Source organism: Cinclus cinclus, chromosome 6 (genome assembly GCF_963662255.1).
Source record: "Cinclus cinclus chromosome 6, bCinCin1.1, whole genome shotgun sequence".
Lineage (NCBI taxonomy): Eukaryota > Metazoa > Chordata > Aves > Passeriformes > Cinclidae > Cinclus > Cinclus cinclus.
In genome coordinates, this window is record NC_085051.1 from 52,409,097 (window position 1) to 52,432,813 (window position 23,717).

The 23,717-nt window shown below is 41.3% G+C and overlaps 1 protein-coding gene across 1 annotated transcript in view; it reads left to right on the forward strand.

The window, feature by feature from the left end:
• The window catches only part of TRAF3 (TNF receptor associated factor 3), a 70,327-nt gene extending 51,032 nt beyond the window's left edge, over positions 1-19,295 (forward strand). The window contains exons 9-12 of the mRNA XM_062495645.1: positions 171-263; positions 4,705-4,845; positions 9,708-9,882; positions 11,089-19,295. Coding sequence (XP_062351629.1) covers positions 171-263; positions 4,705-4,845; positions 9,708-9,882; positions 11,089-11,660 — 981 coding nt within the window. The 3' untranslated portion in view covers positions 11,661-19,295. The remainder of the gene's footprint in view (positions 1-170; positions 264-4,704; positions 4,846-9,707; positions 9,883-11,088) is intronic.
• Positions 19,296-23,717: the final 4,422 nt, after the last annotated feature.

Below are 23,717 nucleotides of genomic sequence, written 5' to 3' on the forward strand. Positions count from 1 at the left end.
CCTGATTTTTGTAAATTCCCAAGTAGATTTCCCTCCTCTCTACAGTTTTGCAACAAACACCACTGTGAACCAAAGTATGTAGTGTTGGTTCGATGTCTTTATATACTCTTTCTTTGTAGGTTTAAAAGAAGTGGAATTGGCTAAAATGTATAAATTCTTTGTTGTCACAGGGAACAAACCAACAAATTAAAGCACATGAAGCCAGCTCAGCAGTGCAGCATGTTAACTTATTGAAAGAGTGGAGCAATGCTCTAGAAAATAAGGTATATCTTCTACTCACTTCTAATTTTCATTGACTTTTTGAAATCATATAAAAGTACTGGCAGAAGCGCTTTTTTTCCTGTTTTACAGCTGTTCAGCATTACAGCTAAGCACCAGTAGGCTGCAAAAGCTATCAAGCCATTTAGTGTATCTTTGTAGCTTTGTTGTGTAATAAAACGCTGTGAGAAACTTGGCTTCGAAACTCCATGGACAATTTTCCTCGTTGATAATTCAATTAAAACACTTTCTTCACATAAATAAACAGTCCAGTATTGTATTTCCTCTCTGATCTGCCTTCTAACAGAACAGAGTTCAGAAAGCCATGGCAGCAGTATGAGCTGTATCTTTTCTACCTCATCATTTTTCCTGACATAACTTCAGAAGTGTGTGATAAACTGGTTATTTATTATATTTATTTTTGTTATTGCTCTCCAAACTTAAAGACCTGCACAGGTTAATTAAATTAAATATACTGTAACTCATGGACATGATGATGTCTGCTTTATTGCTAGACCAGCATGAAGTCCATGTTGCAGTGGTTCCTTGGGACTCCAGGTTTTAAATTGTTTGGGATTTGGGAGATGCTGGGAGTTGTATCAGGTATAATCTTGCGAATAAGCTTGAATGACTTAACCATGTGTTCTGCAAATGAAATTCAAGGCTTTGATTTGAAAAATACAAAACTTCAGAACAAATTACTGTTTTGTTAAATCCTTTTGAAGAAGACTTACATGGACATCAAACTGATGTTTCTGTATTTTTAGGGGAAAGAAAATCCCAGAATTACCAGAGTATTTTACAAACGCAGGCATAAGAGTCAGGAGCCCCTTCAGACTTTTCTCAAATGAGTTCACAAGTTGCAGTTCCAGTGTAAGCTCAGTGGCACTTATGATATCATTTCTGTCATCTCAGAGCAGATCTCAAGCTAGAGTTCAGCAAACTCTGTCTAGAAAGCACATTCCCTTCTTGGCCTGCAGAGATCTCTTCTGCCTGGGTCTCCAGCAAGGTTGTGCAGCTGCAGGTAGTGTAGTTTGGAAACAGATGTCACCTGGAACAGTGTAGTATGATTTTTGCCCCCAGCATGTTTGTCCCTAAACTGCTTGGTTTTGAACTTGAAGCCTCTTAAGGAAGCCATTGAACTGGGGAGAGGTCTAATACAGGTTTTTTAGATAGAATTTTTCTGCATGTGTAGGTAGGTCTTAGTTTGGCTATCCATGGCATTACTTAAGTTTGCTTTTGCATGTGAAACTTTGTCAATGTAGGACCTTAACATTTTTCAGTTTTGAGAGAAACAGATTCATATCCTTAGTTGGTTTTTCATTAGTCTGATTAAAACTACACAGTTTATTTCACATCATAGGAAAATCCCATGTTCCCAGTGACTTGCAGAATAGATCATGTTCTGCCTTTTGTCAGTGTCCTGAGAGGTTCTTTGTCATTTAAAAAATGCCCAGTGGTTCTATGTTTGTGTCTTAGAGACCTTAGAGAATATACACTTTACTACTGTTTTATGTTGGACTTCTGTTTCAACTTTCGTTTTGGACATAACTGCTTAACACTGTATGTCCATTTTTTTTTTCTTTTTACTTCCTGCTTTGTAGGCTTCTTCCTATTCATAATAAAGAGTTGAATCACTGGAAATCCCAAGCCAGTGCCAAGTTACCAGAATAGCTAACCACATGTCATATGTCAGTGACTTTGTTCTAGAGAAGGGTAACAAAATGATTTGTAACTTCATTGCTGTGCTCTTCTTTGAGGAAAAAATTGATCAATGCACTGAAGAACAACAGTGCAAAGTCAACTTGGCTGATGGGTGTCTCAGAAATCATTGCCCTGCTGAGGTCAGTGGAAGTCTTCTTAGTTTGTATAGGGTCAAGATTTCATTTGGGGTTCTCTGGAGTGGAAAGGAGAAGTTGTCTTCTCCCAGTCACCACATTATTTAACAGTGCTTCTGGAGTAGGCAAATTGGAAGCGTTCACAGCTGCAAAGCTTGTGCTACGTTAGGAGTTTAGTGTTGAATGGTGCTGGTGGCAAAGAGTAGTAAGAGAAGGTCAGACGTAAAATCTTGAATCAAAACTTTGTGGGAGGAATTAAAATTCAGTGCTTTTTTCCCTCTGTGGTGATGTAGAATTGCAGACTGAACTCCCACAGTTCTGTAATGTTGGAAATAATCAGTTGAAACTAATTTTGTGGCTTCATCACATTCTTACAGAAAACTGTATAAACTGTTTTTCCTTTTTTAATATGAGACTATGATATGGGACCTGTTTGAATACAATTTCTTGTGGCATGAGGTTTTTTTTCCCATTCTTGTTTAGTAAGCGTCAATAAGCAACAGCTTAATTTGCAAAACTGCTGAATAAGAGCATGCTTTTTCCTAGGAATATTTCAAGTATGCCAACTAAGTAAAAGAAGCTGATGCAATTTGTAATTCGATGCTGTGTTTCCTTTACCCTTTTTTAAACTGAAGTTCCAAAGACTTATTCTGAAACTATAGCTGGGAAGTTATTTAGTGTTAAATATTTTTTTTTATTCACAAATCACAACCAAACTACAATTGCTGACTTAGCAATGACAGTCCTGTATGATTAAGGACTGCAGGACATAATTCTTCTTCTCTTGTATGCTGTAAAACTGTGTGGAAAATCTCAGTACAAGACAGGCCTATGTTTTACAACTTGTAGAAAAATGGAAATGCAGTGCTTAGTGACCCACAGCACAACTGCCTTGTGACTGAGAGGCCTGGGGAGGAAACAGTGAGAAAAGGGAAATGTAAAGATCACAATTAACTGAAGAACTCTAGATTCCTTAAGGAAATGGAGGATGCAAAAAAATGAAGCATCCACCCAACAGATCTTAAATATCTGGGAGGCAGAGGTACTGGTTTAAATTTAAGCTTGTTCTTGAAAGGTTTTTCTAGTACCTAGGCATGCATTCCTTCAGCCTCAATATTGCTTCTCTCTCTGCACTGACAAACTTAGATTTGTCTCGTTTCTTTTGCCAGTTTTTCCATGTATAAAGTGCAAAACCAAACTATGTGTGTATATGCACACACACTGTAGTGTACTATACAGAAAAGTAATATCACACATATATTATGGTGTCTGAATTTTTGTGCCCCTGTCTAATGAACTTGCTGAATGCCTGTGGACTTTGTCTGGTTAGGCTGGTTCAGAGATTTGAGATTAATTACTTTTTTGAGAAGGCTATGTTCTGCTAGGAGTGCAGTGACACATAAGGGATTTGGTGGTGGTGTCTGATTAGAGGGCAGTTAGGGGGATGGAATTCTGCAGTGGCAGCCACAGTGGCTTCAGTGGTGAAAATGGCTTAACCTCAAACTAGCACCTGTAATAGAGGCCAAAGAGTAGATTTTTTTGAGAACATGAGACATCCAAGTAATTGGTCTTGATGTGAAACATTAACAGGATTTTTTTGGGTCTGAAATGGTGCTGCATGATACCCGTACAAAGATCTATCTGTGGAATAGTCAGGGCATGCCCAAACATCATCTTGTGCCAAGTGTTTGTTTTCTACATTTTGACTGCTGAATGATCTTGCCTGGGGAAAAACTACATTTCTCAAAAAAGCAATGAACCACCACCAAGCAACCCCCTTCTCCAAACCACATTAATGAACAAGCAGCAAGCAGTGTGGTAGAAAATATTTACTGTATTACTTTCATCCCCAAGGAGATATATAATACGATACTCTTTTAACAAGGCTCATGTTTTAAAAACAGAATGAGTCACTAATGAATAAATTCATAAAATGTCGGCACAGAGAGAGAACATAATTCACAGCCTGTAGGTCTTTGGTCTTTTCTACTAGTAGGCACCATTGGATTGTCCTTCAAATGCATGGATCCCTTCTGTATTCACTCATTTCAAGAGTTTCCATCACCATCACATTCTTTTAAGTCAAGTCAGTCCCATGCAGATGTTTTTCCTTAAATTTGCTGTAGATCAGGACAGATTGGAGTAGGTGAAGATGATTACTGTTCCCTGATCCAGCCAGCTCAGCTTGTCTCTGGTGTCCCTTCTGTGCAGGGCTCGAGTTCTTAACACCAGTTTAGAGTGAATTAGGTTGTTTCTTCCAAACTCCAAGCAACTCCCAAGTCAGTTGGTGGAAACCAGGAAACCGAGCCATTAAACAACAAGTGAATAAAGAAAATGTTGCATTTAGACAAAAATTCTTTGCTGGTTTTGGGTCCCATCTGCACTTTATTAAGTCAAAGTTGTATCACTGCCATACATTGGAAGTGCAAAAATAGCTATCAGAAGGTTGGATTTTGTTTGTTTATTTATTTATTTATTTATTTGCAAGACATGGAGAGAGATTTTATTAGCATCTTATCACTTTCATGTGTTTAAGTTAGTTGTAAACTAACAAAGTTATAGGTATTTTAATAAACTTTGGCAGGAGTAATTGTAGAATTTTTTCCAGGTGGCCTTGCTCCAGAATGAAAGTTTGGAAAAGAACAAGAGTATACAAACTTTACATAATCAGATTTGTAGCTTTGAAATAGAAATTGAAAGACAGAAGGAAATGCTGCGGAATAATGAATCTAAAATACTTCATTTACAGGTAAGAAATATAGAATCTCCCCATTAAAGCAGAAATGGTAGTAGCTTCTGTTCTGTGCCTTTACACTTGTGAAGTGAGGTGGTCTAATTAAAAAGGGGGGGGAGAGATTTTACATTATTAGAGAGCCATTCTGATTTTTTTTCTTCTGGTTTGTTGTGTTTAACAGGGTAAGCTGCTTCACTAAAACACTGCAATTGCCTAGTCTGTGTTAAAGCAAAAAAAAATACTGTTTAAAAAGGGAAAAGATTGAAAACAAAATAGAAATCTTTCATGAAGACTAGTCATATTTTTTTTGTTTAAAAAAAATACTTAAGAAAGTCCCAGTGAAGGGCAAGATTAGCACCTTAAAATTGTTAAGTATTACTCATATTTCTTCTCTACTTGCTGGTATTTAAAAAAAATACAAATCATGAGTGAGATCAGTCTGGTGTGGATTTAATTCAAACATAGCATAATGCATTTGAATACACTTTTTAAAAATCCACATTTCTATTGTCCTTCTGAGGAAAATTTATCTAGCTATTCCTTTACTCATAGGTCCAAGTTTCATGTTGTGTGTTTCGAATGACCTGGCCACAAGCCAGCCTGAAACTAGAAATCCTCTGGATGCCCTGGCATGAAATTCCTCGCTCTTTATTCAGAGCTGACTTGGAATGTGGGTGCTGGGAATTTTTATTAGCTTGCATGATACTAACCACAATTAGGGAAACCTCAGGAGATATTTAGCAAGCAATTGTGGAGGTATCATTTACACATTAATGTTGTATGTCTGCTGCTAGAATATCAGATACCTGTTGTAGCATCCACCTTAAAGGAATGTAAATAAAATTATCTTTTTCACTTACTATTCACTTCATGTACAACCTGCAAATGTTGATAATTAAAGAAAGATAAAGGTATCCAAACCAGTGTGTGGCTAAAATTCAAAGGGTGGCACATTCAGGAGCTCAGATCCTGGAGACCCTTGATGATGGCTTATAAGGAAACCTTCAAGTTTCGCAGCTACGTTTTTCCTTACAGTGGTAATTTCTTTCCATGACCTGCCCACTTAGTAACCAGCTCAGCCTGCCTTAGTCATTGTTACTTGTCTGATGATAGTCTGGGATATGGCTGCCTGCTTGCAATATTGCATTCTGACACTGGGGAGCTAATCCTTGTATGTAGTGATATTGCTGATTGAATCTACCAGGAGGTAAGTTAATTTGTAAGCCTGGGGTTCTTACACATGCTGTCTCAATGGCCAGCAATGAGAGTGGAAATGGAAAAAAACATAGAGCAGAGTTTTTCATTATTGTCTTAAATAACAGATTGTAATACCTTTTTCTGTGAGCTGTAAGTGTTAGCAAAATCAATTTTCAAATGGTTGGTTTTGGAAAAAAGAAAACCCCAAACCACTACAAAGCAGCAGATTCCAACAGGTGGCTTTGTGGTGGTAGTAAGTACTGGAGAAAATGTTTTGCTGTTTTGTTTTTTTTTTTTCTTTTTTCCCCTCCTGCTCTTTACTTCCTCTTGCCAGCTATTTCAATTTAGTTATTTTAAGCCAAACTGTATTTCAAAGCTATTTCAACCTGATTACTTCCATTTAGCAGAATTTCCTGGTTCAGCCTTATTGTTAAGGGTATCCTGGAAACACACCCCAATTTGTTTTTTCCTGGACAACATGGTCAGCCTCCTTCTGTTGCCCACCAGGAGTGGAAGGAATAGGTTACTTTTTGTGAGCCATTATTTTCCTGGGTCGTGTTGAGCAGCCCTGGTTACAGAGGAGCCACAGGTACTGCACTAACCAGTTCAGGTCTGGGCAAGGGCTGTTTGCTTTGTCCCCCCAAGAGCTACAAATGCTAGCAATGTCTAGTACAGTTCCAGCACTGACTGTCAGGTGACCTTTTCTGGGGAGTGGCAGCAGCATCACTGAGCATCATCTGCACTGGGAGGCATCTGACAAAACCAGTGTAAATGCTTCAAGGGAGCCTGGGCACTGGTAGGAACCTCAGCCTAGAGGTGCTTTGTTTTCAGATGAGTTTTATATATTAGTCTTTAGAGAAAGTGTTTTTACCAAGGGTATGTGATACCTTTTTGGCTGCTGCCACGTGGAGAGGAACTTTCACATGCAGTGTCCAGTCTTTTGTATGGAAATTGAAGCATGTGAGTAAGCCCATTGTAAGGGGAGAGGGGACCTGAAGTACTGAGGGTCAAAAGAAACAGTGGCCTCATGAAGATAAAATGATTTGCTGAGTAATAACCTTCCTTCACAGAAAGACACATGATTTCTTTTCCAAGTCAAGCAGTACCTTTTCTAGTCTGTTCTTTAGCAATTTGGTTTTGCCCTATCAGTTGCAGTGGAGAGGTCATTACAGCTCTTCAATTCCTTGTGACATTTTCTAAAATTCTTTTAGTAAGTATAGTGCTAAAATTCTGGAAGTTGTTAGAAATACTAAACAAAACCCCATATGAAAATCAACATCAAAAGGAGCTCGCAATGGTTTGCCAAGCACATAACTCAGGATTAATGATCTGGAGAGGTCAGTTGCTAGAATGAGAAGTGCATGCAGAAAATTTATATCTACTTGAAAATTTATGAGTACAGTGTGGAACATCTGTGTGCTTTCTAATGGAATAAATAGAGTGAAAATCTCCACTGCTGCATTAAATTCAGGTTTAGTACATCACTATCTCCCAGCAGGAGGGAGGTTGACTCCCTGTAGGGTAAAAAGATAGAGATCCCACTGCTTTTTAAAAATTAAATAGAAGTCTTATTTCTGATTATTTTGTATCTCTTGAATTCTCATGTCAAGGTACAGTAGATAAAAATGCTACAATTTGCCAATGTGAGGCAGAAGCAGCTAAACCAGAATTGGTTATACATGTACAAAGATAGAGTGCTGGACAGGTTGGTGAGAAGTGGGTCCATAATAACAGCTTTGGGTAAGCTTCTCCCAAAAGAATACCTTACAGTTCTTCTGCATGTTTAGCACTTCCCCAGTTCCTGTAAGAATGTGATAATTTATTTTGTTTGATGCTGTGTTAGTCCAAAGAGGTGCAAGCTGTGGGGCACTGTGCAAACCCGAGCCATGTTACTGTTCTTGCCTTGGAGAGTTCGTGTCCGGTATGGGTAAAGGAAAAAACATCAGACTTGGGCATATTTTGAGTTACTTTTGCATGTTAACTGTGAACTAGTGGCCAAATCTCTCACAACATGCATTCAGGCCATGCTGTGGTATGTTTCCTTACATATATAGCTAAGAGCTCTTCCCTGCTCTGTTGTCTGATTACCATCAGCCCAAGTAGGAGGGTGTGACTGTGTTGGTAGGTGGTGTTTCATAAGTCCAGGCCAGCTGCTTCATTATATTTACTTCAGATATACAAATACATTTACTTCATATATTTACCTGGCATTTATTATTCAGTGCACAGCTTTCCTTCACAAAGCCCTAACTCTGGAAGTCAGAGACACATAATTTCTTTTAAAACATGAGCATAGAAATAAATAGTTAGTCCTGAAATATGTTCAATTGCTCAGTGGTTTTGAGACAAAAAGTAAGATTCCTAGAACCTGATTTTGCTAGCTGGCTCATCAAATTAGCAACCTTCAATTAAAGGTTAAACACTTTCAGCCTAAGTGAAACCACGTGATTAAAAGCAAATGGCTCAAAGGGGAAATGGAGGACGCATGAGACAGAAGGGTTTTCCCCATCACTGGGAAACACTGAATCCACATGGCTAACCAGAAAGGCAAATGCAAAGTAAATTTATTTTCCCGTTTTGTGCTCAACTGCTACTGTTTTTGTGAAGAAATGAAAAATTGTTTTTACGTTTGTTGGCTCTTAATGATGATAAACTATAAAGCTATAAACTTAGATTTGGAATTTAACTGTAGGTGGTAGTAAAAGTAGTTTCTTCTCTCAGATATTTTTGTTATTGTTTGAACTTCACAACTGGTTATAGGGTTCTGGCTAAAATTCCTGCTAGTACAAATTAGATGTGATAATGTGAAGTGCTGTGTATTTCTTGCATCAGATTTGAGATAGAATGGGAAATACGTTCTTTATATTTGCAATATACTAAGGTGCTTGCAATGTCCCTCTTTCAGAGACTACTGGCCATTTCATGCCTTTCCAAAATCAGCTGGGCTACTTTGTTTTCTTAAAAAGACTCAACTGAAAATACCTTCAAAATGCGTGGGTTATTGAGTTTAGGAAGTAAGAGTGGGAATTTAAAAGGTACTTAGGGGACAGAAGTGGTCGTTTTACTTACATTCTTGAGGGCTTCTGATATAGTTATGGGCACATAATAACTTAGGCTTTGACTGATTTATGTGAGCTGGGAGCTTGCACATGTTTGTACTCATGTTCCATGTGTGCAAGAATAATGATGTTTTCCTGGAGGCACAAGTTCTTTTGCTGTAAACCAATAAAAACCTGTGCACATGGGCAGCCATTTGATCCACACCACAAGAAGTTGTCCCCATACTTTGTTGCTTAAGTACTGTCATATGAAACTCAACAAGTATCAGCCCATAATACCAATATGGAGACATTTAGAAAATTGTCCTTACATCGAAAAGTTTTAAAAAAACTCAAAATCAAACTGCCTTAGGAGGAACACGCTAACAAGTCCCTTTTTATAAAATAAGGCTATTGCTAATTCTGACAGAGCTCTACCTATGCAGCACTAAATGTTTTTTTAAGTGTTTCATAAATACCTGGGCTATTGCTTTAAGTTTTCACGGCTTTTGTTACTACAGTATTAGACAAAAGCAAAACACGTTTATATTGGAACTCAGTCTTATTACCAATATATAATCTTTGCTTAATTTGCATAAATGAATGTCTTTGTGTTAACTCATATGCTATTATTTTATAAAGCGAGTGATAGACAGTCAAGCAGAGAAACTCAAAGAACTGGACAAAGAAATCCGTCCCTTCCGACAGAACTGGGAGGAGGCTGACAGCATGAAGAGCAGTGTGGAATCCCTCCAGAACAGAGTGACTGAGCTGGAAAGTGTTGATAAAACTGCAGGGCAAGGAGCTCGGAATACAAGTGAGTGTAAGCACAGTGGGCTGAGGTGCTATTGAGAGGAAAACAGTGTCCCTTGAGTGGCACTCCCATTGTGACTTTTATATGGAGGCATCAATAATGCCGATGCTTCTGATCTCTGAGTAGGAGATTGTGTATTTCATTTGTTGATGGTGTGGCGTTGCTTCCGTGCTTTTTCTTAGGCTTGATTCTTGTCTTCTGTTTTGTTTTATTGACTCTTGTCTTGACTGCATTGTTAGCTCATTATAAACAGTTTCTCAATTGATCTTCGATAGCTAATAGCTTTCAGCAACTTTTTTAAATACAGTTCTTGGTGTATTGACATTTTTTACTACTCTTCTCCCCTGTGAATGGATCAGTATGGTTATCCACCTGAAAGTACCCATCCTGATTCTGTTAGACAGGTGTATGTGATCCTAAGAAAAGTGAGATCTGCTTAAGAATAAGGTTGTTGTGCTTCTGAATAAAGACTGGAATTCAGCAGGAGAGTGTAGATCATATGCAAGCGTTTAAATGATTGTGACAGAGAACATTTAAATAGATCTATATAAGGTAAACCTGCCTTATGAATTCATCTGCTTTTCAGTATTGTGTGTTGGCCAGTTTTGCCAGTAACAAAACAAAAGAGTAACATGAAAGGGAGAAGAGGGGCACAGAAAACATAGCCCTCCCTCCAAATTAAATAAGTGAACATATAATACTGATCTAAGCTTAAATTTTTTGGGTTTTTTTTTATGAAGAACTTTAGACATTGTAACAGTGCTGTGCTTCTGAGACAAATAGTGTCTAAAAGGAATGTTTTGAGTGATCAGGAATGCTTCTGAATTTCAGAGGGATTACATAGGATGTGTAACTGCTTCCAAGGTCTTACCTGCTAAATGGCAATCTGCAGATAATGCTACCAAGTCTCCTTTCAAAAAATTGATGCCTCTAGTTACACTGTTTAGTGACCGGGAAAAATCTGTTAGATGATTTGAATATTTGGCTTTTACTGCTTGTACGATTAACGCCCACGTTTGTAAAAATCCCAGCTAACCTAAATAGCAGCCAGCAAATTAGAGCCTGTAGAAATTGCTTCATCAGTGGCCGAATGCACATGGGTTGTCGAGGAGGAAAGTGTTCACATAAGCAATAGCAGGACTGGTGATGGATTTTCAGAGTCTTTAGCAAACAGCAGGTTTCTCACCCCATCCTTTCTGTTTGTGGCAGGCCTGCTGGAGACCCAGCTGAGCAGGCACGACCAGATGCTGAGCGTTCATGACATTCGGCTGGCTGACATGGACCTCCGCTTCCAGGTTCTAGAAACTGCGAGTTACAACGGAGTGTTGATTTGGAAAATCCGAGATTATAAACGTCGGAAGCAAGAAGCAGTCATGGGGAAGACTCTGTCCTTGTACAGCCAACCCTTTTATACTGGATACTTTGGCTACAAGATGTGTGCCAGAGTTTACCTGAACGGAGATGGCATGGGGAAGGGGACGCACTTGTCTCTGTTTTTTGTCATAATGCGTGGAGAATACGATGCTTTGCTTCCTTGGCCCTTCAAACAGAAGGTGACTCTCATGCTCATGGATCAGGGACCATCTCGACGCCACTTGGGAGATGCTTTCAAGCCAGATCCAAACAGCAGCAGTTTCAAGAAGCCAACTGGAGAAATGAACATTGCATCTGGCTGCCCAGTCTTTGTGGCTCAAACTGTTCTAGAGAATGGAACGTATATTAAAGATGATACTATTTTTATTAAAGTCATAGTGGATACGTCGGATCTACCAGACCCCTGACATACACTGGGGGAGGTGAATTAAACAGAAGGCAACTCCGTTTGGGGGTTTTATATCAGTTTGTCTTCAATCAGAGGTCCTAAAGCTCACAGAACCACCTTGTGGAACAGATGGAAGAGTTTGAAGGCATAACTGCATAGGGTCCAATTGCGAAAGTAGCAACACATTAAGAAATCATACCATGGTATATTTTTTAATAGAACTAGCAACACTTGAGCTCTGAAGAATCACTTATCCCTCATCAGGATAGTGATTATGGTCAGAGAGGATTTTTTTAACTTATTAATGATCTAGTCAATTGGAGGTGAAAAGACATATACAGTATGTGCTGAATCAATTACTGACTTTTATTTCTTTTAAGCTAGAATACAAGAAAACCCTTCACATGTGGGCTAGCTGGAAATTGTCAGCATGTTAAAAGAAGATGAAGTAATGTTGCAATTATGATATTCTTTGAAAAACTGAGGTGCAATCTTGTCTGAAATATAGTATATTGTCTTTTTAAGGCCTCATCTGGTCTCTGTTTTAATAATTACTTTATCAGAAGATCTTGGAAAAGTATCCATGTCTTCTCAAAAGTATCTGAATCAAAATCATATTTTTATTTAAAGTTCTATTGTTACAGAAAACATTTTATTTTAAAACTGTTGATAGACTGATATTTCTTGGAAGAAAAACATAGAAGATATCAAACACTGGTTATCACTTGTGATAGGAAAAAAAAACTATTCAATTCTGTTATTTCTCTTTAGAAATGTAAACCTACAATATATGTCGTAGTTAATGACACTATTTCAAAATTAAGGAAAAATCACTCATGGATGCTGTGCATCATTATCAGATTTATAATTGTTTTCACCCTAAAATAGGGCATTTGTTGAACTTTGGAGTTCTAAACGGAATCCTGTACATTTTTTAAAGTTCTGCCCCATGCTTTCCAATCAAGCTATATATGTTGCACATTATGCTGTCAGCAGTATATAGTATTTTCAGTATTGGGGAGGAGGATTAGTGCTGAAAAAAAGCCTCTATGTTTGTTCTGTACTAGCAGCCATTGCTTCAAGACAAACCAGCAATGTCTTAATACAGTGATGGTGGCTTGCATGCATACATGTGCCTTAGATGTGCTGTGCTGCTTATAAACCATAGCTTTTTATTCAGATTAATTCTGATATCTGAAATGGTAGTTTAATCGGACTTCAGGCATAATGTTTAGCCTTGTCTTCAGAGCCCTTAGGTACCTTGCAATGTACGAAACAGAAGCCAAAGCCCACTCCTTTGGCTTCTGCATCTTCTGTGACTTGGCCATGGTGGAATCCATCCTATTGAGGTGCCAAAACGTTATGCTCAGTGCTCCTATGGAGCTTGGACTAGACAGTCTCCATGGCCACTGTGAAGGCAGGCAACATTTTTCCTCTAATGCCTGTGGCTGTAAGGTGGCATCACTTGAAATGAATCCATCTGAGAACTCTGAGGCTGTGAATATGGATGCTCGTGGCAGCTTCTCGTAGCAGACAAGCATCCTAATGGGGAATGCATGGGCTTCTTTCTTGTAACAGCCTGAACTGCAGTGGAAAGCATTTGCTAGCCCTGAAACATGCTGATTGCAACCTGCTGTGTTCATCTGCTACTATTTAATAGCCTGTGACAAGCAAGTCCAGAGACACAGCCTGACTGTGGTGCTCTTTAAAATCCTGCTTAAGCAGAGTGGGCTTGCACCTCTGTGTTTTCAGCCTTCATGGGCTTGAAAAAAAACTATTGCATCTCAGCCTTTAATGTCAGGCTGTATCAGTTTTCTGCTTTCTTGAGGCATCGTCACAATTTTTGTCTAAGGTGCAGTTGAATTCATGCCTTTGTATTTCAGCTTGTCTTTGCTGTTGTCTTTTTTGGCTGTGCCTTCACACACAGTGCCTGCAAGAAGTATTTATGGATATACAATGCATGCTAAGTGGTCTTCATGGGTTTTCCAGGCACCTGCTAGAATACTGCCTGCTGCTGACTGTCAGCAGCACCTTGTCTTCCTTTTCTTGCCTTCCATTGTCCGGGTACTGTACTCCCTCTATGGTACGTGGCTGTCAACAGGTGCAAGCTCAAATATGGAGGCACGTGCTACCATTTAATTTCTAGCACAGGAGGAGGATGTTCTGCACGAGAGATAAATATCTATAGATATACCTGCATCTATATCTCTAGATATAATTGTATGGCACTTGCAGTTTTATGCAGGCTGCATAAGTAAACCCATCACTTACGCTTTAGGGCGAAGGTTTGCTCAACTTGTGTCATTTTAATAATTGTGAATGTAGGCAGCTGAGCTTTTGTGTTTGTGCATCACAGAATTTTACTGAAAACAGGATTCCCAAGTGGAAATGTCCAAAGGACTCTCCTCCCATTGCTAATGCATGTCTTGTAAAATTAAATGAAACTGTTTGGCCATCTCAAAACACTTTATATCCTGTTTCAATCTGGGACTTGGAGGAGATTTTTGAGTATAAGCAGGGCCCAGCATATTCTGCAGATTTGTGACTACAGTTTCCAACTTCTGTGACAGAATTGTGCTTCTAAATCCAAGCTCTTTAAAAGAGGAGGAAAAAGAAAAGCATTTCCAGCCTTGATGATTGAAAGAGAACTTTGAAACGTGCAAATGTGTAAACCAATAGGGAAGTCTTCCTGAGTCTGCACACAGCCTAAACTAGTAGCTTTAAGAGATCTGAATATCTCGTCTTGGTGGGATATTGACTCAGAAACTTCACAGAGAAGTTTAAATATGAACACTGCTAACTATCTAAATGCCAGTCACTGTAGCAGAAACATCAGTCACTGTTGTATTTCACAGATCTCTATGCTGCTTTCCACATCTCCCAAGTGCCAAAAGCACCAGCTGCCAGAATCTTCAGCTTCACTTGGGCAGCTTTTATAATGCAGTAATGTGCTATCAATATAAAAATATTTTTGCATATGTGCTTTTTATCACAGTTAATAAAACAGAGGCCTACTGCACTTATTTTTTAAAACTACATGAAGCTGCCAGAGAATTTCCAGTTTGCCAGCCCTGCGTACTGTGAAATCCAGGATCTTGCTACACAAATGTAGACACCGCCTGCTGTGGAATACCTGAAGCCTTGACTGTAACACCCCTTTCTCCACAGAACTCACAGGCCATCTCTGTAGAGTTCTTACTGTGTACATAGAAATCGGTTTCCTCTGCTTTCCAGCAAGGAGTATGTAGCATTTTGTGAAAACAAGGCCACTGTATATTCTCTTAAGTTGAAAGGAAAAGATACCTGGTGCTTTACTCAACCTTACACTTTTAAGTTATTTAACTGTTTCTCTCATTGCTGAAATGCCCTTTGTCCTTTTTCTCTTTGCTCCTGACTGAGATATCCGAAGTTTTCTAGGGACTGTCTGTTTAAAAGTGATTCATGGGACAACACCGTGCCCCCACGTACACTCTTGAATCCTGGCAAACTCCTGGGGGCTGCCACTAGTGCAAGGGGGTCCCAGAATACTTGTGTTACTTTGAACAGAGTTTGTTCAGCGGAACCATATTGTCCTCTACTTAGTAATTCTTAGCAGCACACAACTGAAGTCTCTTGCTGGTGTTCTTTCTTCACGGTGATGCTCCAAGTTATGTACAAGCCTCTTCCGTTTCCACTTCCTCTAGGGAGATTCCAGTGTGTGACCATCTGGATGTTGCCCTTTGTGTATACTCTTCAGCACAGAGTGAGTGCACCTGTCACCTAGAAAGTCTTGAATCCTAAGCAGGATGAAACTATTTGGGTGTTTTAAAGACCAGCCTGTAATTATGATGCACGACCATGTCTGCATTGCTTCTCTGAGCTAATTAATTGGGGTCTTGTTTCAGTTACTGTCTACACGGTACACCTTCAACTGCTGACTTACAATATGCAATGTTGATTTCAGCCTTGTACTGTAAATGTTGCTCTTCACAGAGAGAATGTGCAATAGGAAAAGGGAATAGTGGGCGGCATACTTTTGATGGAAAAAACATGCTAGACTTTTTAAAATATTAAAAACAAAAGAAATGCAGTTTATTTCCTTTTCTTGTGGTGTTTTCTACTTGGAAAAGGAAAGATGAAGATATGTGCCTGTTTCTGTGCCTGGTGAATTTCTCAAATGCAAAGGTGTGATAGAGATTTGTGTTAGCTGGGATTTAAGTGTTGAACCCATGAATGTTAGGTTGTGATTGTATCGCTTCTGTTTCCTCAGCTTGCCGCGATTATGGCTTGCTGGGATGGAGTTTAAAAGCTACCACCTATTTGTATCTGTATTCCATCACCTGGGGTAGGCATTTCACCAACAGTGCAGGGTATCTGTTGATACTTTGTTTAGTTTTTAAAACACTGGTGCTCTTTGGTCTAAGACAGAGAAGTGCGTAGGGAGTGACAAGGAAAGTTGCCTGCACTGCAGAAGAGTGAAAAACATGACTGCAGTATTGATGCCTTTGATATGATTTAACTATGCAAATATACAGATAGGTGAGGGGGGAAATTCTTGGGTTGCATATCTAATCTCTTAGATTTTGCTCTGTAAATTACTTGTATGTGTGTAGGTACATACATATGCACACAGACATGCATGCACATAAATATGCAAAGTCTTTTCTTTATGTAGAAGTGATGAAACAAAACCCTTTCCTCCAAGTTGTACTTGATCAATTGGTGCAAATATAACTTGCTGCTGCTAAGGGAGGATCTTGGCTAAGGGCAAACTTTGGTTCATATCTTTCAGGTTTGAAGACCTGTATGTAGCAAGCGCTTCGTTTAGCTTTTCTGAAGACTTTGAATTGTAATTTAGAACACATGTTCTTCCTCATGCTCTGATAATTTAGAGATTCCTGTATTTTAAACAACTGTAGTGATGGGCAACTTTTTGATTGCAAATTATTTCCTCTGCTTTGGAGCAAAATGATAAAAAGCATCTGGGCCTCTTCCCTGGAACTCCTGTTCTATTCAGTTCAATACCTTGATATTCTGGTTGACCTAGAAGTCAAAGCTACTGCAATAAAAATGATTGGTTTGGTAGTTTAAGCTGAGAATAGGTTTTAATACTGTGTACATTGTATAGCAAGTACTATTTCTCTTTTTTGGAACAAGGAAATCAAGGATGAGATGTGATTTGCCCAGAGTCACAAAAGGAATCTCCTGGATCCAGGACTGAATGAGAGGTTCCAGTTCCCTAGCGTTATCTCTGAATCATGAGGTTTTACTCTTTTAATACATTAGAACCTTAAAGGAACTGGAAAATACGTTGACATACCCTGAAGACCCACATCAGGACAGTAAGGGCTAGAATTAAACATTCAAGCTGTCGTGATTTGGGGTTGTACACATGTGGTGGCCCAGACATGTGCAGCGAAGGCCAGCACAGCATGTCAGTGTGAGTTACAGCACACGTGTGTCCTGCTCTGTTTGTTCAGAACCATCCAACAAAACCAGTCTCGTTTGATGCTCCTCTTTACTAAGGAGGGAGAATACCATTGTACAGTGAAGTGGGTTCACCTTTGTTCTACCAGTCAGTGTGACTGACCATTTCTTTCTTGTGGGGCTTTCTCCCTTTTTCTGTAAACCAAAATCTGGAGGGCTTAATTGTTCTTTATTGCCTCTTAATCCAGGCCTTTGCAGAGAAGCACCAGATGGGAAGGTTGTGGAAAACTTTGGACTGCTGATTCAGGGACATCCTCTTAAGATTTAGAAGAGCAGAGCTATACAACACATAAGGGATCTGACTATTCCTGTTTCTCTTCTAATAAGACTGCAGCTTCTGTCTTCCATTTCATGATGTCAGTGTAGATACTAGGCTGTGTCTCTTCATTATTTTCCCTCCAAGTTAGGATTAGTTCCTTAGGGTTCAGATAAGATCTGAATTTCACAGAGAAGCACCTGAACCAAAACCCTGGATTCAAACATCCCAGACTTGATGTGGAATTCAAATCTGGATCCCAACTCTGGCTTACTAACCTACCCGTTCAGGGAAGGGTTTGTTGTCTCTATGTGGTGTTTGTGTAATTGGTCCTTTGGAACTAAGCTTTTAATTTGGTTGCCAGTTCTGCAAGGACTTTTTAACTTCTTAGCGATGCCGGTGTTCACACGCTCCATTGCTGGCAGTGCGATGCGTAGTGATAAAATTTGACTCTGTCTAAGGGTTACTGAGATAAACCAGCATTATCATTCGTAAAGGTCATTTTCTTGCATAGTGTTCCGAGCTTTGTATTTGAATATAGCTCGCACCTGAAAGGACACATCTTCCAACTATGACCTGCGTCACTGGCAGAGAGTTGTGTAATCTGTACTTGTGGAATGGGAAGGTACAAGCTTCCATCCTTGCTGATGCATTGTGTAATCCACCTATTTTGTTTTTCTTATAGCTGTTGTTCAGTTAATTCTTATTTGTTTTCAGTTTTATAGAAAAAAATGGGGAAGTTCAGGATTTTTTCTACAAGGTATAAAACTCCAGTGAATTAGTGGTGACTAGAGAGCTGTGGAAAATACCCCATTAGGAGATGATGGGCTAAATGGAGGTCCATTTCTCTTAGACAAGTAGGATAACCTTTAAGATGCATGGAACAACATAATAATTGGGAAAACAAAAGCTGACATTTGTTTCCAAGAAATTCTGTGAGAACTATGGAAAAGATATCAGTGATTGAGAATAATGTACAAATTAATGTGTTTGAAACTTGTGTATCCATTTCTTTAATCTCATACTCTTCAGTGAACGGTACACTTGTGTTCAGTTTTATGATCAAAAACAAAGACCAAAGAAGGCCAGCCTCATTTGATTGTGTATATTCTGCCTGTCTTAATTATCAGTAGCTGTAAGGATACAGTGCAAGTGATCTGGTAACCAGTGGTTCTCGTCCTTTTCTTTTAGGGGGAAAAACAATTTTAAAATGTATAATTTATTGCTCAGCAATAACCATGTTGTTAAAATAATAATAATAAAAAAAGGAATTAGCAACATGTCTTAATTTCCCAATAGCATTATTATATGTTGTATTTCAGTTTACTGTATATTGTGTTTTTGTATTTATTTGTGTTTGGAGGTCTTGCTATGTCTTTTTGTGTTTAAATGCTAATAAACAAGGACAGTGTGTAAGAGTGTAGAATGCTGAACTCTGAAATGCTCAACTGTGTTATTAAAGGAAAAATAAATAAGTAGGAAATAATATTTTTTAAAAAAACCTGGTGTGATGAATTTGAATTGCAGAGGGCCAGGATATATCCTTCCTCCTCTGTAAGCCCAGTGCATGGCTGTTCTGTGCTTTGTGCTCACACACCCAGTAGAGCTTTACTGTGGTGTTTCCCATCCTCTGTGCAGGTAGCTTGCCATAACTTCTGCCAGAGTCCTATTTTCTGTGTGCTTACTCTGCTGGAATAAACCAGGCAATGGTGTTCATCCTAACATCAGAGTTGAGAGCCCTGGTGCAGAGTAGAAAAAAATAGAATAGCTTTTCATGCATTTGTGGTACACTGCTTTCCCAAAGAGGTGTGGGAAAGGAGACTTGAAGCATGGCTTAAATATCTAAAGATGTAAATTTCTTATTTTTCTTCTCTTGTGGCATTAGTGACTTTTCTCAGCTCAGAACCACATGCCAGGTTGTGCTTGAAGTCACAGAACATGCTGCAGTCGGTAAAAACACCTGGCAGTTCTGGAATATGTGGAGCAATAGAATTTCCACCACGTTTCAGATTCAGCCTGGGGATGAAAACCCTGATCCACTGGGGTGTTGTATGAAGTGTGCACCTTCTACTGAGCACCACACTGTTGTTTCTTCCCTGCTGTCCCTCCCACCCCTCTTCTACTGAAGTTGCAGTTTCCCTTCCTCCCCATCACTGCAGGGGTAGTTCTGGGTTCAGCAACGCAGGAAGGTCCTGCCTGTGCCCAGACACAAGACTGCAGTGTCTTGGCAAAAGCCACCGCAGCATTGCTGGCACTGGAATATGACAAGGACCTGGCCAGCCCATCCCAGTGTTGGGAACAGGCAGTCTGAAGGTGCTGGGCAGCCGAGTGCCTTCTCTGGATGCAATGGGGATGCCAGAGAACTGGCAAATGCAGGCAGGTGGGCATGGGGAGGGTGGCTCAGAAGTGCCATCCTCACCTGGTGCAGGATGTGCTGGGGAGGATGTTCCCTTCGCTGCTGGAAGCAGTCACCGTATGTGACTCTGGATGCTCCGGCTGTCCTGCTCATCAGCCTTTCCACTCGCACTGCCAGCACTGGCACTTGAGGCTGTGCTGCCTCCAACTCTTCATATCTCTGCTGTGGAGCATGAAGGGGTGCTGAGCTTCCTTGTCTTAATGAAGTGGGTTACCTTCCAGCAGAGTCCTCCGGAGAGGAGACTCCTCCTCCCAAATTGGGGAGCTTGGTGCTGCTCAGATGTGGCACTTCCATCATTACAGAGCAGCAGGGTAAGCAGAGAGGAAACAAATTGCTCTGAACGTGAAGGCAAACACTAATTCTCTCCTCGCCTCCCTGCTGTTCCTCCCCCAGCAAAGAATCATAATTGAAATGATATGTGGTGCCCTTTCTGGCTCCAGTGAGGCTTTATAAAATATTTCTCCTTCATGCCAGGTCCCAGAAGGTGAGTGTCAGCTTCGTGGTGTGCTTTACCTCAGTGGGCCATCTGATCCTTAAGGTGACGGGAGCAGAGTACCAGCTGGTACTGGGAGCACCAAGAGCCAGGGAGAGCAGGGCGAGGAGCTCCTGGGCTACAGAGAGTGCTGGCTGACAGGAGCACTGCCAGAGCTGGACCTGCTGCTATGGCCATCTCTTGAAAGACCTGCAGGGGAGTTTTTAAAAAATTTTGGGAAGTTTTCCGGAGTTTCAAACCTTGGCTTTGCTTGCTGTCTGGTAAGAAGTCAGAGGTTTTCAAAATGTTCTGTCCAATGTATCCTGCTCCCTGTTTGCTTCAATGTGACCAAGTCCTGGAATTATCTGAGGAATGGGGAAATATCCAGTGATCAAAACAAGTGGTGAAAGAGGTGATTTCCCCCAACCTTCCCCAAAGCCAGTTATTTTGTGAGTCAGTTGTGTGGTTCCTGCGTGCCTGGATTGAGCCCTGGAGGCTGTTCCTGTCGAGTAATGTGTCTGGCGTGTTGTTTGTCCAAAACAGGTGAAAACCCAAGCATCATCCCTACCCCCCTTGACAAACATGGCACCCGGGGAGGCTGAGCCCACTCAGATCTCCTGCTCCTTCAGGTGGGTCTTTGGCAGTGAACAGGGACTTCAGCACATGCTCTGGTATGTTCTGTACGCTCCCGAGAATGGGGAATGGCTCAAGCCAGGAACTGAATTCCCACTGGCTGGGCTGGCAAACACAGAAAATACCTCAGGAACTGACTTCCACCCTGCAGGCTGCCCTTGGGTTCAGCAGTGTTTGGACAAGGCTGGTTTTGGCTGCAGCTGTGTTTTGGCTGTGTGAGTGGAGGTGGGAGCTCTCTGCAGACACTGCTGTGGATACTTGACGGCTGCTTTGTGCCAACGCAGAGGCTTTGCAGAGATTACTTGGATTTCTACCAGGTTATTTCTACCTGGCAGATAGGAATGGCATCTGCCTTAGCACACCTTGTGCCACCAGCTCACGGGAACGCAGGCGAGGTGTGAGCCTGTCCCCAGCCCTGGCCCCTTTAGCAGGTGGCCCTGGGGTGGGTAGGGATAGCTGGTGAAAGGTGCTCAGATTCCCGAGGATAAAAACAAATCCCAGACATGCACAGGGTTGGATGGAGTGGGCTGTTTCCAGTGTGCACCTTGGCCTGGGCTCCAGGCTGAGAAGCCAACCTGGTTGCTTCACACCCCCACATCAACACAGATCTCACTCCATAGCTGCTCCTTGCCAACACCCCTTTAGGAAGCTCTTGTTCCCCTGCTTCACACTACAAGAGGGTAGGAGTGTGGCTTCCAGGTAGGTCTGAGATCAAATGTGACCCCCTCCAGTGACTTCTCCTGCCTCTCTGCCCTGAGGGTAAGTGACTGTGTAGCTGCTGAAGGCCTGTAAGTGCTGGGTGAGTTCCTCTTGCTGAATTGGTATGGTGCTCCAAAGAGGGATTTAACTCCACAGATTGACTGGATATTCAGCTTCAGCTCCTGACCAGCCCTGAAATGAGGCTGTGCCCCTCCCAGCAGCAGAGCACAGCTCCTCTGCCACCAGAGACTGGTTCTGGCAGTATAGATGGTGCTGTTGCACTCAAGACTATATATATTTTTTTTTTTTAATTAAAGGAAATCCAATGTGAGGGTTTTCTCTGGTTGATGCTAGGGGCTGCCTGCTTTAAGGGCAGCCATGAGATATGTAACAGCTAAAGCTTGTCACCTGCCAGGACATTTTTCCTCATTTATTTAAGTTTAGCTTCATGTTCAAACCTTCAGCAATGCTGCACTGTGCCAAGGAGACTGGCAGACACTGAGTGCCTGGGTACAGCCCAGCTCCCAGGGGGTGGCTTCAACACTGGGGCTTCAGAGCCAGTTTTTTGGCATACCTCTGCCTTGTCCCTTCTCTCTCTTTGAGGCCATGGCATATAATACAGTTACTGCAGAATAATTTTTCCATGCACTTAATGACTTTCTGGGGACAGTGCCATTGCTGCTTGGCTGTTTGGAGGGCTGCAGGAAGCTTGTGCTTGGGGAGGGGGGGGGGGGGGGGCAGTCATGCACCTTGAGGCCTGATGCCCATAGCATCACTGCTTTGTGCTCAGTCCTGGGCACCTTTTCCAGATGCAAAATGCTGCGTCTGAGCGCCTGTACTGGGGAAGTCCCTTGTGTGGCAGGATGCAACTTTTAAGTGGAGAGGAGAGATGCAGTTGTGCAACAGGGAAATTCTGAAAGGCTCTGGATGTCCCTGAAGGGCTTTAGGAGGTGGCTCTGCTGGCTGGATAAGGGGAACAGTATTTTTGGCTTTGATGCTGGTTTATAACTCAAAGCTGGGAAGGCCAAGCATCCACTGTGTTGTGTTTCCCCTCTGTAGTGGTAATGTTCTTGTCCCTCCCAGGGGCATTGTGGGCAGCCAGCATGGGGGAGCAGAAGGATGGGCAGGCAGCAAGGAATAAAATGTGCTGATCTCTGCATTAAAGATCAGCTGCTTTTATTTCTAGGGACTGATTTCTCCTTCTTTTCAACTTTTTTTCACTCTTCCTGTAACCACCTGACCCAAACCCTGCTCCTGTGCAGCCTTTCCTTATGCCTGCCTGGTCTTGAGGCACAGCAGCATCTTGGGACTGTAACAGCAACAAAAGTTGGGATGGAGAGGAACGTGCTCCAGCCATGGGGAGAGACCTGCAGAGAAGGTTGGGTTATTTTGACTGGGTTATTCAGCAATGCTACAGTAAGCACCTGGCCCCAATAGTAAGTTTTGCTGGAATTTCTGTCATTCCTCTACCCTGCTCTGTCCTACCCTAAAGCTGGAACAGGGACTGTTCATCCTTGAGTGGGGTTTCACAGGCAGATTGGGAATTTTTTAGCTCTGCTTGCTTGCCAGATAAATTCCTGCTCCTCTAAAATAAATTACCAGCTTTGGTGGGACAAGGAGCACTGAGAAGCAGCAGATGCAGAGTACAGAAAGTAAAACTAAGGGTGTTGGAGCACATTCCCAGCACACTGGGTTTCAGGGGCTGTGGCTCTGCTTTCTGCACAGGGTCCCATGAGCAGTTTCTTTCATCCTGGCTGTGCTGCAGGATGCTAAGACAAGCTGCAGACAAGCATGCACCTGCCCTCTGCACACTGCAGTCCTTTCTCCACGCTCTTATTGCCAAGTATCCATAATTTATAATTTTCCCACCTCTATTAAAATACAGGACATCTCAGTGCAGCCAGCATTCACCCTGAGAGTCCCCTAAGAGAGATTTGTGAGTGGTAATTAGAGTGCAGGAGCCTTTCACCTCGAGGACATCTCTCAGCATCGAGCTCCCTGGGCAGAAAGTGCTGACTGTGTTTTGGCTGATGTCCAGGTTTAGAGCTGCAGCTCTAAGGAGCTTTCTCTCCTGAGCACCTCAGTCTGTCTGCCAAGTTGGAAGATAGGAAGCAGGGGAAGTATGAATAGTGGG